Source organism: Vulpes vulpes, chromosome 12 (assembly GCF_048418805.1).
Source record: "Vulpes vulpes isolate BD-2025 chromosome 12, VulVul3, whole genome shotgun sequence".
In the NCBI taxonomy this organism is placed as follows: domain Eukaryota; kingdom Metazoa; phylum Chordata; class Mammalia; order Carnivora; family Canidae; genus Vulpes; species Vulpes vulpes.
In genome coordinates, this window is record NC_132791.1 from 68,784,929 (window position 1) to 68,801,981 (window position 17,053).

The 17,053-nt window shown below is 41.3% G+C and overlaps 1 protein-coding gene across 3 annotated transcripts in view; it reads left to right on the forward strand.

The window, feature by feature from the left end:
• Nucleotides 1–605: 605 nt before the first annotated feature.
• The window catches only part of CCDC112 (coiled-coil domain containing 112), a 28,045-nt gene continuing 11,597 nt past the window's right edge, over nucleotides 606–17,053 (forward strand). Inside the window, exons 1-3 of one of the 3 annotated variants that reach the window (XM_072728782.1) lie at nucleotides 606–927; nucleotides 10,675–10,796; nucleotides 14,562–14,683. In XM_072728782.1, coding sequence (XP_072584883.1) covers nucleotides 805–927; nucleotides 10,675–10,796; nucleotides 14,562–14,683 — 367 coding nt within the window. In that variant the 5' untranslated portion in view covers nucleotides 606–804. Of the gene's footprint in view, nucleotides 928–1,374; nucleotides 1,588–10,674; nucleotides 10,797–13,857; nucleotides 13,948–14,561; nucleotides 14,684–17,053 lie in introns of those variants that run through there. The other 2 variants (XM_026015375.2, XM_072728783.1) reach the window with 2 other exon arrangements.

A 17,053-nucleotide genomic window follows, 5' to 3' on the forward strand; every position in this document is an offset into this window, starting at 1 on the left:
CCCCTGCCCCGCCCCTGCCCCGCCCCGTTCCCCGGCCGCGCCCTGCCGCCACCCAGGTTCCTCCCGGCCCCGCACGCTCTCCGGCCCCGCCCCGCATCCCGCCTTGGCCCCGCCCCACGCAGCTCCCAGGTCCCGCTCGGTCCCGCGCTCCGACCCCGCCCCACACCTTGGCCCCGCTCCCAACCCGTTCTACACTCAGGCCCCGCCTCGCAAGCCGACCCCGCCCGCGCTCCCGCCTTGCCCTGAATCAGCCCCGGCAGAGCCCGGCCCGATTCCCCCGGCCGCCCTGCGCTTGGTCCGCGGTGCCCCCGCGCCCCGTCCCGCCCACGACTCGGCCCCACCCTGCCCTCGGCCCCGCCGCAAGTCTCGGCGCTGCTCCGGCGTCGGTCCCGCCCCGCGCCCCGGCACCGCCCCGCGCTCCAGCCGGCTCCGCATCCCCTCGGAGCCCCGCCCTGTCCCCCGACCGCGCCCTATCCCTCTGGCCCTCCCTGCACTCCCGCCCGCATCCCAGTCGGCCGCGCCCAGCAACGCCCCCAGCTCCCGCCGGGTCCTGAGCCCCGGCCCAGCTCCACGACTCGGCCCCACCCTCCATCTCCGACCCGCCCTGGCCTCGGCCCGGCCCCGCCCCTCGGCTCGGCCCCGCCCCTCGACTCGGCCCCGGCCCCGCCCCGCGCCGTGGCCCCCCCGAGCCCTGCGTCCCGTGGGGCTCCGCCGCTCAGGGAGCGTCTGCAGGACCAGGAGCTCCCGCGGCCCGAACCCCGTGGCCCGGGTGGCCGCTGCAGCCGGGCGGCCGGGCGAGGGAAGATGGCCGCCCTGACGACGGTCGTGGTGGCGGCGGCGGCCACGGCGGTGGCGGGAGCTGTGGCGGGGGCGGGGGCGGGCGCGGCCCCCGGGAGCGGCGTGGGAGCCGCGCAGGGGCCGCAACAGGTAAATCGCGGCGGGCCGGAAGCCGTGCGGGCGGCGGGCGTGGGCCGAGGGGCTGTGGGCGCCGGGGCGCCGGGGCGGGACGGGGTCGGGCCTCGCCGAGCAGGGTCCTCTGCAGCGCGGTTCCGGGCGGGGGCGCCGGGGGCGCCGGGGGCGCCGGGGGCCTCCCGTGGCCGCGGCCGGGCCCGCGCCGGCGTTGCGCTCTGTGGGCTTGTGCGTCCAGCTGCTTTCTCAGAGCCACGCCATGCGGTCTGGCATCGAGGGAAGGTCGGTGGGAACCGTGGCTCTGCCGCTTCCTGGCCCTGCGACGAGAACCTCTCCTCCGGCGACGCCGTGCCTTGTGGAAAGGCTGGATCCGAGCCTGGCACCTTGCCTGCAGCGGTCCTCACGTCTCACGTCCGGAGGGCCCTGGCCCAGTGCCTGGTAGGAGAGACTCGGGGCCGGGCGTGGTGGCTGCCCCGGTGTGTATCTGAGCGAGGAGCACAGGAAGAAATAAATATGGGTGGTCTCACGTCCGCCTGGGACCTGTTTCTCTGCGCTGAGGACCCGAGGATCCTCAGGAATGGTTGGATCCAGTTGCTTAAGGCAGAGACCTTCATTGCTCTCGTTCCCCCACAGCCCACACCCAAAGCCTGGGCAGCCCCTTCATGTTCTGCCTGCACAGTAAGTCAGAAATCCCACCCTTCACATCTCCAGTGCTGCTGTCCTTGTCCACACCGCCATTTCTCCCTGGCTGAAATACTTTCTTAATTGGTTTCTGTTCTAACATTCTTGCCTTCTTCAAGTATCCTCAACAGCCAGGGCAGTTCAGTCCAGTAATGACACTCCTCAGCTCAGAGCCCTCATAGTAAAAGCCCATGTCCTCACCACGGTCTACAGAGCCTTCTGGTTGTCCCTCAGACATGCCTAGCACTCTCCTACCTTATGAGCTTTGTCCTTGCGATTCCCTCTTCCCTCTTGATTCTATGGCTAGCTCTGTTTTTTTCTTTTTTAAAAAAAAATTTTTTTTATTTATTCATGAGAGACACACAGAGAGGCAGAGACATAGGCAGAGGGAAAAAGTTCCCCTCTCTGCTGAGCAGGGAGCCCGATGTGGGACTTGATCCCAGGACCCCAGGATCATGATCTGAGCCAAAGGCAGGCAACGGGTCAACCACTGAGCCACCCAGGCACCCCTAGCTCTGTTTCTTTCATGTAACTTTGTTCAAGTGCCATCAGCTCAGTGATTCTTTTCTTTCTTTTAAATTTTATTTATTTATTCATGAGAGACACACAGAGAGAGGGAGAGACATAGGCAGAGGGAGAAGCAGTCTTCATGCAGGAAGCCTGATGTGGGACTGGATCACCAGACCCTGGGATCACACCCTGAGCCAAAAGCATCTAGACACTCAACCACTGAGCCACCTAGGTGTCCCTCAGTGCTTCTTTTCATGACTTACCCAAACTGAATCCCCTTACTCATCACACCCTATTCCCTCTTCTGGTTTTGTTTCGCTCCATGGCACTTATTACCAGTAGGCTATATGTTACATATTTTCCTTTTTCTCTTGTGTTTTAGTCCTGAATCATAGTAGGCACTTACTGAGTATTTGAGGATCAACACAGACTTGAAGGAAGGCTTTTGTGAAGTGAGGATAGGTTCTCTCTTTTTCTTCTTCTAAGAGAATATAGCAATTTTCTCTCTTGACTTGAATTATTAGCTCAGGAAATTCCACTCAGCCAAATGTTTCACAGCATCCCCCTGTAATTCTATTATTCTACCTCTGGCCCAGATGTCCAAGGGGGAAACAAGTAAAATATAATAATGCATTAAATACTTTAAAAATAATTTTTAACATTTTATTTAATGTATGATCCCAGGGGTTTAGCCACCTTGCTGGCTTTCTCCATGAAACCTTTCTGGCTTACTCTAGTTCAAAGTGAATTGTTCTCTAAATTCTGTCATCATGTTTTGCCTGATAATGTTATTAATGGGCCTTTTTATCACTCCTTTCTGGTGATGTTTGCCTTTCCAGGGGTTGGATCAAAATCACCTGTGGAGCTGTTTGAAATATTTTATCTATTTCTGACATTTAGCAATGTCTGGAGACATTTTTGGTTGTCACAACTGGAGTGGGGTTGGGTTGTGTGTGCCACTAGCATCTGGTGGGTAGAAGTCAAAAGATAGTCCCCCAACAAAAAAATTATCTAGCCCAAAATGTCAGGAGTGTTGAGGTTGAGACACCCTGCTTTATATGTTTTCATCATTTTAGGGAAGGAAGAGCCTCGGAGTTGATGATGACAGCAGTAACAATCTTTCAAGGGTGTTTGGGCTTTAAAAAAGAAATTAGAACCATGCTGTACCATATTGTGAGGTTTTTGAGGATTTTAGCTAGGTATAATCCATCTTTGCACTTCCCTCATATACCACACACACCTACACACTCAAATTCTCAGCTTACCACTGAACTTGAGTATTTGTCATATGATTAAATGCATGAATATTCCCACTGACTCTTATAGTGAAACCAACTAATGTTTTTTGAGGAGAGATTTTTCCTGATGACCACTTCATGATGTAAGAAATGTTCACTAAAATAGCTAAAATTCCTGTATTAGTTTGTTAGGGCATACTAACAAAGTATCACAGACTAGGTGGCTGAACAACAGAAGTTAATTTCCTCACAGTTCGGAAGGCTAGAATAGTCCAAGGTTAGGGTGCTGCTAGGATTGCTTTGTGGTGTGAGCTCTCTCCTTGGCATGTTGATAGCTGCCTTCTTAAGTGTCTTCACATGGCCTTTCCACTGTGCACAGAGAGAGAGAGATCACCAGTGTCTCTTTCTCTTCTTTTTTCTTTTTTTAAGGTTTTATTTATTTATTTGACAGACAGAGAGAGAGTACAAGCAAGAGGAGCAGCAGAGGGAGAGGGAGAAGCAGGCTCCCCACCGAGCAGGGAGCCCAGCGTGAGGCTCAATCCCAGGACCTCGGGATATGACCTGAGCCAAAGGCACGCACTTAACCAACTGAGCCACCCAGGCACCCCTGTTCCTCTTCTTATATGGACGCTAGTCCTATTTGGGTGGGGCCTCACCCTTATGATCTCATTTAGCTTTAATTACCTCCTCAAAGGCCCTATTTCCAAGTATAGTCACAAAGGGGGTTAGGGCTTCAATATATGAATTGGGGGGGAAGACATAAATTAGTCTATAACAGTTCCTTCACATTATTTTGGAGAAATTATCTTCGAAGTTTTAGAAACATTTTGTATTGTTTTTTATTCTATAACCTCCTTAGGGTATGGAACCTATAAAGAAATTTCTTACCCATAATGAAAAGTAATAACGCACCCTGTTTATCCTTTCTCATATTTATGTTTATTGATAATCCCCCTCACCATTGTTTTACAAGTCTGAAGACCACAAATCCTTACCTTCCTCTCAAATACTGTTTCCATCTTAATCATTTTAATAGTTGAATTATGAGTTTTAAAAGGTATCTATGACAGCATCACACTAGCGTGTGTCCCTGCTTTAAACCAGGATAGGGCTGTGTCCTGTTGTATTTTTTTCTTAAGTAAACTTCCCTCTGATGGCCTAAATGTTATGGCCCTTGGCTGCTTGGAGTAGTCCTTTAGTAATAACTACATTTCTTCTCTGACTTTACCTGATTACTTACAAGGAATTTCCTCTAGAAGATCACACACATGTGTAGGGTTATGTCTCTGTTCAGGTGTGGTAGGCTGAATAATGCATCCTTCCCCTCAGGATATTCACATTCTAATCCCCAGTACCTGTGGCTCTGTGACCTTACATGGTAAAAGGGACTTTGCAGATGTGATTTAATTAGAGATCTTAAAATGGAGAGATTATCTTGGCTTATCTGTGTAAGCCTAATGTATTCACAAAGGTCCTTTTAAGAGGGAGGCAGAGGGATCAGAGCCAGTGGTAGGAGATGTGACAATGGAAGGAAGAGGGTACAACGATGTGAGGAAGGGGCATGAGGCAAGGATGAGGGTGGCTTTTAAGAGCTGAAAAAAAGTATGGAAGTAGATTCTTCCCTGAAGTCTCCAGAAGGAACACAAACCTGCTGACACCTAGGGCTCCAGAAATGTGAGCTAATAAATTTATGTTGTCCAAGCCAGCAAGGTTGTGTTAAACTAATTTGTGGTAAGTTGTTACAGTAGCATTAGGAAACCACTACACTGGGGAAGACCTGAGAAAGCCCTAAGCCTTCATCCTTGGCTGACCTTGAAGCTCTGTGCAAGTGATGAATGAAGGCTGAGTTTGACTTGTAAACAGCCTAAGTGTTGAAGGTGTACCCTGGGATGCGTGCAGACCTCCTTAGCAAAGGCTGGAAGACGTATTGGTTCTCAGCATCTAGGAAAACCTCTGACCAGTCAACCATTAGATGACAACTGAGCTAACCAGGCAGAGATTTCAGTGCCACACAAAGAATATAGTTTTCACAGAATTAGTTCAGGAAGTTGACTAAACAGCAACAACAACAAAGCTTGGGGTTGGAAGAGAATCTCATTTTGAGGCAAATTATATTTTTAATATAATTATTATATTTATAATGTAATATAATTATGTTAATATAATAGATTAACCAAATTATATGTTTAAATATCAAGTTTTTAACAAAAAAATATGAGCTATGCAAAAACAAAAAAAACACAAGATAATTTTTTTTTTTAAGCAGGATAAAGAAACTGTCTTAAGGAAGACTAGGTGTTGGAAATAATAGACAAAGACTTTAAATAAGCTGTTTTAAATTCATTCAAAAAAAACTAAAGGAAACCATGGCTACAGAACTAAAAGAGCATGAGGATGATGTCTCACTAAATTAAAAATACCTATAAAGAGATTAAAATTGTAAAAAATTAAATAGAAATTCTGGAGTTAAAAAGTACAAGAACTCAAATGACATGTTCCCTAAAGGGGCTCAACATCCAACTTCAGCTGGCAGAAGAAAGAGTCAGAAACTTGAAAATAGGCCAATTCAGATTATCCAGACTGAGGAACAGAAATGAAAAAAAGAAAAATGAACAGAGTCTCAGAGTCCTGTGAGACACCATGAAGATCATATATACTGAGAATCTCAGAAGGAGAGGAGAGAGAAATCAGAAGGGGCAGGAGATTATAAGAAATTATGGCGGAAAAACTTCCCCAATTTTTTTTTAAGTAGGCTTCACATGCAGTGTGGAGCCCAACATGGGCCTTGAACTCATGACCCTGAGATCAAGACCTGAGCTGAGATCTAGAGTTGGAGGCTTAATCAAGTGAGCCACCCAGGTACCCTGAAAACTTCCCAAATTTAATGAAAAATATTAATCTACATATTGTTAGAGCTTGATAAACTCCAAGTAAACTCAGAGTTCATACCTGGACACATCATAATCAAACTGTTGAAAGACGAAGACAAAAAAAAAAAAAAAAAAAAATCTTGAAAGCACCAAGAGAAGGAACTTGTCATATACAAGAAATCTTTAATAAGATTAACAGCTGACTTCTTGTCGGAAACCTTGGATTCCAGAAGGCAGTGGAATGATTCAGTTAAAGTACTAAAAGTAAAGAACTGTTAATGAAGAATTCTGTGTCCACCCAAATTATTCTCTAAAAATGAAGAAATTTAGACATTCCCAGACAAACACTAACATATATGCCAGTATATATGCCCTACAAGAAGTATTAAAGCAAATCCTTCAAAGTGAATGAAAAGACATAGAAATTCAAATCCACATGAAGAAGAATATCAATGAAAAGTACTGGTAAAGTAAATGGGGAGGTAAACATAGAAGTCAGTATAAATGTAGTTTTTTGTTTGTACCAAAATTGTTTCAGAAACTAGAGGAGGGGATTTTTTCAATTCATTCTGTGAGACTATTATCATCACCCTGATACCAGAATCAGACAAAGATCACAAGAAAGAAAATAACAGACTAGTATTTCTTATGAATACAGATGCAAATTCCCCAACAAAATATTAGTAACTGAAATCTAACAATATATGAAAAGGATTCATACCATGATCAGCTGGGATTTGTACCAGACATACAGGTTAGTTCAGCATATGAAAATCAACCAATCAATAATAGAACTTATTAATAGAGTAAAGGACAAATCACATGATTATTCCAGCAGATTTAGAAAGAGCAATTGACCAGATCCAACACCTTTCCATGATAAAAAAACATTCAACAAACTAGCAGTGAAAGAGAACACATCAATCTGATAAAGGCTCTATAAAATGCCCACAGCTGACATAACACTCAGTGACGAAGGATTAAAAAGCTTTCCATATAAGATAAGGAACAAGACAAGAATGTCCATTTTCACCACTTACTGGAGATTCTAGCAAAGGCAATTAGGCAAGAAAAACAAATTGGAAAGGAAGAAGTAAAACTATCCTTATTTGCAGGTGGCATAATCTGTATATAAAAATCTTTAAGGGTCCACATAAAAACTACTAGAGCAAATAAATTCAGCAAGATTGAAGGATAAAAAAACAATCGATAAAAATTAGTTATAATTTTATATGCTAGCAATGGACAATTCAAAAATGAAATCAAGAAAATTTTGTTTATAGTAGAATCATAAGAATAAAACACATATGAATGAATTTCACAAAAGAAGTAAAAACTTATGCTCTAAAAATTCCAAAACATCATTGACAGAAAAGAAGGAAGACCTACATCATTGGACATTTTAGGCTCATGAATATGAAGAGTTAATATTGTTAAGATGGCAGTACTCCCCAGATTGATTTGCAGAGACAGTGCAATCCCTGTGGAAATCTCAGTTGCCTTTTTGTTTGTAAATTGATAAACTGATTCTAAAATTCATATGGGAAATGCAAGGGACTCAAAATAGCCAAAACAGTCTCGATGAACAAAGTTAGAGGACTCATATTTCTTAATTTCAAAACCTATTGTGAAGCTACAATAATCAACGGTGTGGTATTGGCATAAAGATAGACATACAGATTAGTGAGAGTTAAGAGGTAAAGCCTACGTTTATGGGCAATTGATTTCCAACAAGTGTGCCAAAATAATTCAGTAAGAAGATTCTTTTCAGCAAGTGGTGTTGGGATAACTGGATATCTACATACAAAATGAAGTGAAATTGGACTCCTGCCACACACCATATATAAAAAAATTAACTCAAAATAGATGGAGACCTAAGTGTAAAAGATAAAAGTATAAAACTCTTAGAAAAAAATGTAGATGTGAGTCTTCATGACCTTTGAATGTTTCTTCTGTATAATATCTAATACACAAGCAGCCAAAGATAAAATGGATGAATTGGACTTTATAAAAATTGAAAATGTTTGTGTTTTGAAGGATGTTATCAGGAAAATGGAAAGATGACTCAGGAAAAAGGGGAAAATATTTGCAGGTCTTTTATCTGATAAGGGAGTTATATCCAGAACATATAAAGAATGCTTCCAGCTAACAATAAAAAAGACAACCCAATTTTTATTTCTTTACTTTTTAATTTCTTAATGATTTTATTTATCTGAGAGAGAGAGTGCATGCATATGCACACATGCATGAGTTGGGTGAAGGGCAAAGGAAGAGGGAGAAGCAGACTTTCTCCTCTGAGCAGGGAGCCCAACCTGGGGCTCGATTCCAGGACCCTGGGATCATGACCTGAGCTGAAGGCAAATGCTTGCTTAACCAACTGAGCTACCCAGGCACCCAAGACAACCCAATCTTTAAAGTGAGAAAGTAAAACAGAATTACCTTGTGATCCAAAAATTCCACTGTTAGGTGTATGCCCAAGAGAAAGCATATTCATACTAAAGCTTGCACAAAAATGGTCATAGTAGCATTATTCATATTGGCCAAAGAGTGGAAATAGCCCATTTTCCATCAACTGATGAATGGGTAAACAAAATATGGTAGATCCATATAATAGAATATTATTCAGCCATAAAAAGAAATGAAGTACAGATTTATGATACAACGTGGTTGAATATTAAAAACATTATACTAAGTGAAAGAAGACAGACACAGGGTTACACATTGTGTGATGCCATTTATATTAATTGTGCAGAACAGGCAAATCCATGGAGTCGGAAATAGATTAAATGGTTGCCAGGGGCAAGTGGGGAAGAGGGGTGAGGAGTGACTGCTGGCACATCCGGGATTTCTTTTTGGTATGATGGAAATTTTCTGGAATTAGGTAGTAGTGATGTTTGTACACATTTGTGAATGTATTAAAAAACCATTGAATTGTACACTAGATGGATATACTCTATGGTAATATGAATTACGTATCTCAATGAAAAAATATTTCCTAAATTCATTACTTTTTTTTTTTTTTTTTGGTTGCTTCTAGAAATGTAAACTCTTGTTTCCTTTCTCTCTCATCTCCTACATCAATCTGTCAGCAATTCCTTTTGGTTATAGATCCAAAATATATTTGGTCTTACTACTTTTTTTTTTTAAAGATTTTATTTATTTGAGAAAGAGCAGGGGGAGGAGCAGGAGGGAGAGGGACAAGCAGACATCACACTGAGTGCAGGGCCAGACGTGGGACTCAGGACCAGGACCCAAAGATCATGACCTGAGCTGAAACCAAGTCAGATATTCAACCAACTAAGCCACCTAGGCAGCTCTGGTCTTACTTCTTGTTATATCTGCCACCACCCCCGTGCCCCTAGACACCATCATCCCTCATCCATGTTCTGGATGTACCAGCTCCTTCCTCCATCCTTCTACTTCCAGTCTTGCTTTACCTCCTCCCCCCACCTCCCACCAATTTGTTCTCTGAAAATGGCCAGAAAGTGTTTCTTAAAAATTTCCATCTATCATGATATTCTTCTGCTCAAAACTCTTGAGTAAAATCCAGACTCCCTAAGTGACTTGAAATGCCAATGAGATAGGCCATGTACCTGCCTGTCTACCTTTACCTCCTACCAAGCTCCCCACCTCTACTAACATCATGTCATCACTGCTCTTTCTCTGCTTGAACCAGCCAAGGTCCTTCCTGCTCTGCAGCTTTTGCACACACTGGGCCCTCTGCCTGGGACCCCTTTCCCTACTCTTTGTGGCATGGCTGGCTCCAATATTCCTTAAGCGTCATCCCCTCGATAGAACTTCTGTGGTCATTCTAACTGAAAAACCAATCCTTTAATCCATTATCCCCATCTCAGTCCTGTTTCTTCCCTCTCCCCCGCTTTTTTTTTTTTTTTTAAGATTTTGTTTACTTATTTGCGATTGAGAGAACAAGCAGGGGAGCAGAACAAGCAGAGGGAGAAGGAATAGCAGGCTCTTCGCTAAGCAGAGAGCCCAATGTGGGGCTTGATCCCAGAACTCTGAGATAGTGACCTGAGCCAAAGGCAGCCCTTAACCGACTGAGCTACCCAGGCACCCTTATCCTGTTTATTTCTTAAGTAGCACTTATTGCAGTTGGTGTTTTTTCTTTATTGCTGGTTTACTTTTTTCTTTTTAAATGTTTCCCTCATTAGACTTTAAGCCTGGGGCCATATTGATGTAGGTCATCATTATTTCCCTGGTGTCCAGAGCACCACATATCACAAGTGTTTAATACATATTGCTAAATGACTGAAATACTTAGATCTTTTTGTAAAAATCCCCAGACTTAATATGTTTTAATTTAGCATTTTAAAATTAAATAAGATCGGCCCCCAAATTATCCCTCAAGAAACTTGATTACTGACACTTTATCTCCGAAAAAAAAATTCTGCCTTCATCTTTTGCCATTTTTATTATTGATGGTAAATCTGTTTTTGTTCTCTGTGTAGAATGACAGTGGTTTTGGTACTTCGGGTGGGATTCGTCCCTTTCAGCTTCAAAACTGGAAGCAGAAAGTCAGTCGGACAAAGAAAGCAGAGTTCAGACGCACAGCAGAAAAATTAAGAAATCAGTAAGTATAAGAACATTATCTTCAGTTAACATTACTAGTTGTGTTATTTGAATCAGTGTATTTCAAGGGAAACAAGACAGTTAATTTGTTCAGATCGCATACATTGGTACATTTTCACTTACCAAGATAAGCACTTGGTAAATATTTTTGAGTTCAGTGATTTTAATGAAGAGTCTGTACCCTCGAGTTGTTTTTCTTGAAATGGCCTTTTAATTGATCTCCCTCCCTCAGTCTCTCCTCTTTCAGATCCGTCCTGCACATCATGTCTAGAGTAATGGAGAAGTTGCCATTTACTTTCATTTTTCATTTTTAGCATATGTGTATTTTTTCTTTAAATAACCAGTGATGTCTGTCGAATGTTCATCATCAGCAGGACCATGATATAAGTATTGTAAAGGATGATCAAAGAATTAGAACTTACACACCCAACCCACACCCCAGCCCTGCAGTTGAGGGCTTTTTTTTTTTTTTTTTAAGATTTTTAAAATTTGTTTATGAGAGAAGAGAGAGAGAGTCAGAGACATAGGCAGAGGGAGAAGCAGGCTCCCTGCAAGGAGTCGAATGTGGGACTCGATCCCAGATCCCAGGATTACGCCCCTGAGATGAAGGCAGATGCCCAACCGCTGAGCTACCCAGGCATCCCAGCTGAGAGCTTTATACGAACACTGCTTGACTTTGTATAGTACTAATTTCCTAAGGAAATCAGGAGAAATAGAGCCTATTGTAAGGAATGGTCTCTAGATGGGCATGAATGTGGCAGTTCTGTTTAGAAATTCTGCCAACAAAAAAGTATACTGTTTGCGCTTTGAAACTTATACCATACTGTAGCTTTGGGAGATTGATTGTCTCTGCATTGATGTAATGGTTTTATTTTTAATACTCAGAATTTGAGGAAATACAATTTTATTTTATTTTTTATTTCTGAAATGTATGATTTTAGGTATAACTGGACTCTAGGTTAGGGGTCTGGCTTATGTTTGTCTCTAGACAGGGTAATCGGCCAAGTGGTTAATAGCCATGTTTATAGCAAACCAGTCAATTATGGCAGTATATATACTTTGTTTACCAGTATTTGTTAGGTTTTATAGCTCTGAATAGACTTTCTTCATCTTGTTATAAGATTTTGGAAAAACTCATGGAAAGAAAGAGTGTTAGAAAAATCCATTAATAGAGTGTTTCTGGCCAACAATTTTCATTGAATACAGAAAAGCAACAGTTTAAAATATAGTTCTGTTTTTGTTTTCAGCATAGGTAATACATTCACATGGTTCAAAAATCAACATACATCGAAGGGTACAGAGTGGAGAGTCTGTTTCACCCCAGATCCCAGTCACCCACCTGGCTCCCTTTAGACAGCCACTATTTTTATTTTCTTATATCCTTCCACAGGATTTTTATTTGCTTAGGAGGAAATAAAAATACATATTCAGATTTTTCCTTTTTTATATAAGTGGTAGCATACTGTACATACTTTTACGCATCTTGTTTTGTTTTTAACTTGAGTATATCTTAAATACCAAGCAGTTGTTGATTTTTGTCAGACATGATCATGGCATTTCAGTAAGTCAAGTATTCATAATCTCTAGAGATGCATATTCAGGTATGCTGGGGTGAAATTGAATCATGTAGTAGATTTACTTTAGAATGCTTCAGTTAAAGAGAGACAAAGAGAAGGGATTAAAAAGTAGAAGAGCTAGGTGAACCAAGAGAGGTAAAATTATCAAATCAGAGTGGATGTGAAGGTAGGCAAGGGGAGTCATTCAATCGCTCTCTACTTTTGGGGTGTATCTGATATTCTTATGTAAAACCTTTCTTAGAAGAAGAGTGCATTTTGGAACTCTTTCCCTATCAGCACACAGAACACAGTATTGCTGTGCTGTATTCCAGGGCACAAATGCACCATAATATATGTAACCTGCCCCATACTGATGGACATTTAGGTTATATTCAGTCTTTTGTCATAATGAATCATAGTTATCTACATCTGTCCAATTGTTTTCTACATGTGTAAATGTATCTACAGGAAAAATTCCTAGAGGTAGAAATGCTCAGTCAAAGGCCCATGGGTTTGTAGATGTAATAAATAAATACTGTTAAACAGCACCCCACAGGCAATTTGTAATTCCACTAGAAATGTGTGAGAGGATTTATTTCCCCACAGTTTTATCAACAGAATATGTGTTTACACTTGTGATTTTTGCCAACCTGGTAGGTGTACGATGTTACCATGGTGTATTTTTACTTTGCATTTCTCCTACTATGAGCAAGGTTGGGCATCTTTTCCTATATTTAGCTATCTGTCTCCATTAGTACATTTTGAATGTCTTAGCAGGTAAATATTTCTAACCTAGGAATCACAGAACATAACTTACTGTTATAGCAAACCCTGTGTACATGCAGACATTTCTCTCTGATCCTATAATTTCCCCCACCTGCCACCAGAACCTGGATGGCCTTCCCAGTCCTCAGCACAGGACTCCCTCAGCCCTTTAGAGTTGACATGCAGACTGAGATCTCTTTATATATTTTTTTAAGATTTTATTTTTTATTCATGAGAGACATACACACAGAGAGGCAGAGACACAGGCAGAGGAGTGCTTCTTAAGCAGGCTCCATGCAGGGAGCCCAATGTGGGACTCGATCCCGGGTCTCCAGGATCAGGCCCTGGGCTGAAGGCAGATGCCAAACCGCTGAGCCACCTGGGCTGCCCTGAGATCTCTTCAACAGCTCTGTTCTATCTTTGGCTTCCTCACCCATGCTCATGTATTACGGTAATAATCTCAGCCTTTGGGGCAGCCAGGTAGGGCCCAAGACGTCTCATCTGTTTACCCCACTGTACCTTATAAATATTAACTTTTTTTTTAATGGATGCCAAAGTAGAAAATACTGGGAAACTCTCCCTTAGGTTATATGAAATTAAGTCAGTGGCCAGAGATATCCCAGTATTCGTTAAATACAGGATTACTAGAGAATAATTTGTGTTCATTTCTGGAAGAAGAAAATAAACTTCTTTGACCAACCAGAAAATCTTTTTGCTAGTACTTGTTTTGTCTTACCCCAGGGTTCACACTAGCATTAGCACTCCTTACTGGTAGATGAACTAAATCCAAAGAGCAAAGATGACACTGAAGAAGCTCTGAAGTCCTTATAGGTGATTTCCCTAAATATACTAAATATACTAAATCACCTTGTAGATGACTTCCCTAAATATACTAAAGTTCCTGCCTTTGTAGATCATTTGCCTCTTGAAATTTTAGGTTTATTAATATTAGTAATGCATTTCTGTAGTACGTTTTTACTGCATGAACGTCTGTCATATAATTTAATCACATCCTGGTTTAGGTCATTGAGATCTGTCATTCACATTTAGTGAGGAGGAGGTTCACTGCAGGAGAAGTTAAAGGTCTTGGCTCAGTTTACAAAGCTAACCCTATCTCCTATTGAAAGCAGCCATTTGCAGTGGTGGCCATTTTCAGGCCACAGCAAGATTGAGCTGGAATCAAGAGCCAAATAGCTATTGTGTTTTCAAAGTAAGTCCACGACTGCCTTTTCCAAAACTTACATTTTATAATTTTAATAGCAGTTCAATTACTCATGATTGTAATTGAACTTGACTCTTTAGATGTATTAATTCTAGTAATTATATTTGGACTCCTTAGATGAATTAATCCATCTATAAGTACTGATTATAATGAGTGTCTTCATATTTTAAACAATTTAAAATATGTTTAATCATATTTATACCATTTGTTTCTTTTTCTGAAGAGTTATTAACATAGAAAAAGATAAACACAGTCATTTCTACAACCAAAAAAGTGACTTCAGAAGTGAGCAGAGTATGCTGGAAGACTTAGAAAATAAATTGATTAACAGCAGGAAAACAGAAAGTAAGTTGAGTTCATGATGAGCTACAAACTGTTGAGTGACACTAAGTTGTAGTTGTTTTGCTCTCTCCGTGTGCATTGACTGTGTGCATTCTCTGTCAAAATCACTTTCTAGTTGGTAATAAGTCTGTCTTTTAGGGATCTGTATTTTTTCAAGTCACTATTCAGTCATTCGAACTGGATTGTTTTCTATGTATGTTTTTTTCTATTTAAGAGGAAAAACAGGGTTTTGTTTTTTGGTTGCCACATCAGTTAAAATTTCTTAAAATGAAGGGAAATCAGTTCTACGGCTCTCATCGCCCTGGTGTTGTTGACTGAATAAGTAAACACCAACAGATGCAGATGCCTTACTCAGCTGTGGTAGGAGGTGGGCAAGGCCAGAGTTCCTTAAAACGGAGTTCCTTAAAACGGAGTTCCTTGTCTGTGATAGAAAACCTACCATTTCTGCCTCAGAGGAGCTGTCTGTGCATCCAGTGAAGTGTAATACATGAGAAAGTACTGTATAAAGTGCACAATGACTATGTTCTGCTGTTATTAATAAATACTAATCACTGGTAACAGTGTATTAAATGTTGCTCTTAAAGAATTCTGTAAAAATATCTTGTTTTGTTGTAAAGAGTTTCTATGTTGCAAAATCCTTGTTATAATGAAAAAAAACTGAAGCATTGCATAAAGGAAAAATAATGGTTATCAACTAAGCATTATGAAATATTAAGACATATAAAAGCTACACTGCTTATACTCCTTTATAGTCGATTAAAAGAAATTCTTAAATGTTTTCTTTCAGAATCTAAGACTGCAGTATTATAAAAAGTCATCCTCTGTCAGTTAGTGGCAAAAATCATTCTTCCTCTTCTGTTGGGATGACAGCAGGCCCTAATATAATTATCAAATGCCTAGTTCTTTACTTTGTAGAGAAATCTTAACATCCCTCATTTAATATTTCTTTTTCTCAGTCCTTTTGTAGACAACAGAGAGATGGATCTTTTTTAAAATTAATTAATTAATTAGTTAATTAATTAATTTTAGAGAGTGAGAGTGTGAGCAGGGGTAGGGGCAGAAGGAAAGAGGGAGAGAGTATCTCAAGCAGACTCCCTGCTGAGTCAAAATCAAGAGTCAGACATTTAACTCCCTGAGCCACCAGGCACCCCGAGACTGATCTTTCTATGTCTTAATCATGCCATTACTGGAGTATTTCCCTTCTCTGCATTCCCTTTTGTAAGACAACTTTATTCCTATCTTTTCATTTCCCATTGTTGTACAGTTCTGCCTCTCTTTATTCACACTTTGTGTTTATCTTATCTAGGAGAGGATGGAATGCGCTGTCTTAGCATAAGTATATAGAAAGTTTCTTCTTCCCATATTATAACTTACAAGTAATAAATACCTTTTCCTTGCCTCAAATATCGCACTGCAGTTTGGGCTTGCACTTATGTAATACTGTGTGTGATGGTTGGCCCATTCTTAATATTAGTTCCAAATGAATAATTAAGGGATCATTTGCCCTATGACAGTATCACTGTAGCTGGTCAAACTATGGCAAAAACAAAATAACAAAACTTTCCTAGTTATTACAGTTTGCTCGAGAAGCTGCCCAACCTAGAGTTCTAACAGTGAGTGAATGAGACCCTGTAAAATATGTTGGATATGTTTCTGCTTTTATGGAACTCTTGAATTTTAATAAAAAGTAGAACAAACCATGGGGCACCTGGCAGCTCAGTTGGAAGAACATGCAACTCTTGATCTCAGGGCCATTCAAGCCCCACATTGAATGTAGAGATTACTTTAAAAATTAATAAATAAATTACTTTTTAAAAAAAGGTAGAACAAAGCAAAACCTCATACACATGTGTGAGGTTTGTTAGCACTGACTCTGGGCCTATGGGTAAACTTAAAAAAAAAAAAAATTGGTTTTAAGGGACGCCTAGGTGGCTCAGTTGGTTAAGTGTCTGCCTTTGGCTCAGGTCATGATCGCAGGGTCCTGGGATTGAAATTGTCCTGCCTTGGGCTCCCTGCTCAGCGAGGAGCATGCCTCTCCCTCTGCCTGCCACTCACCCAGCTTGTGTGCATGTTCTCTCTCTCTCTGATAAATAAATAAAATCTTAAAAAAAAAAAGTAATTGGTCTTAAGGACTTTTGGACAAAGCTGTTTAGTGCTTCATGCTTATTTGTGGAAAAGTTACAAAATAGAAAGAGGGGGTATAAAGTACCCAACGATGATAAAATAACAATATTATTATATGAATATATGATATTAGCATAATAATTTAAATAAACATTAAAGTAAGGTTATTACTTCAGAAAGAAAATAGGAAAAAAGAATCCAGTCTTTCTGCTGATACAGAACATCTGAAAATGTCTTTGAGACCATCAT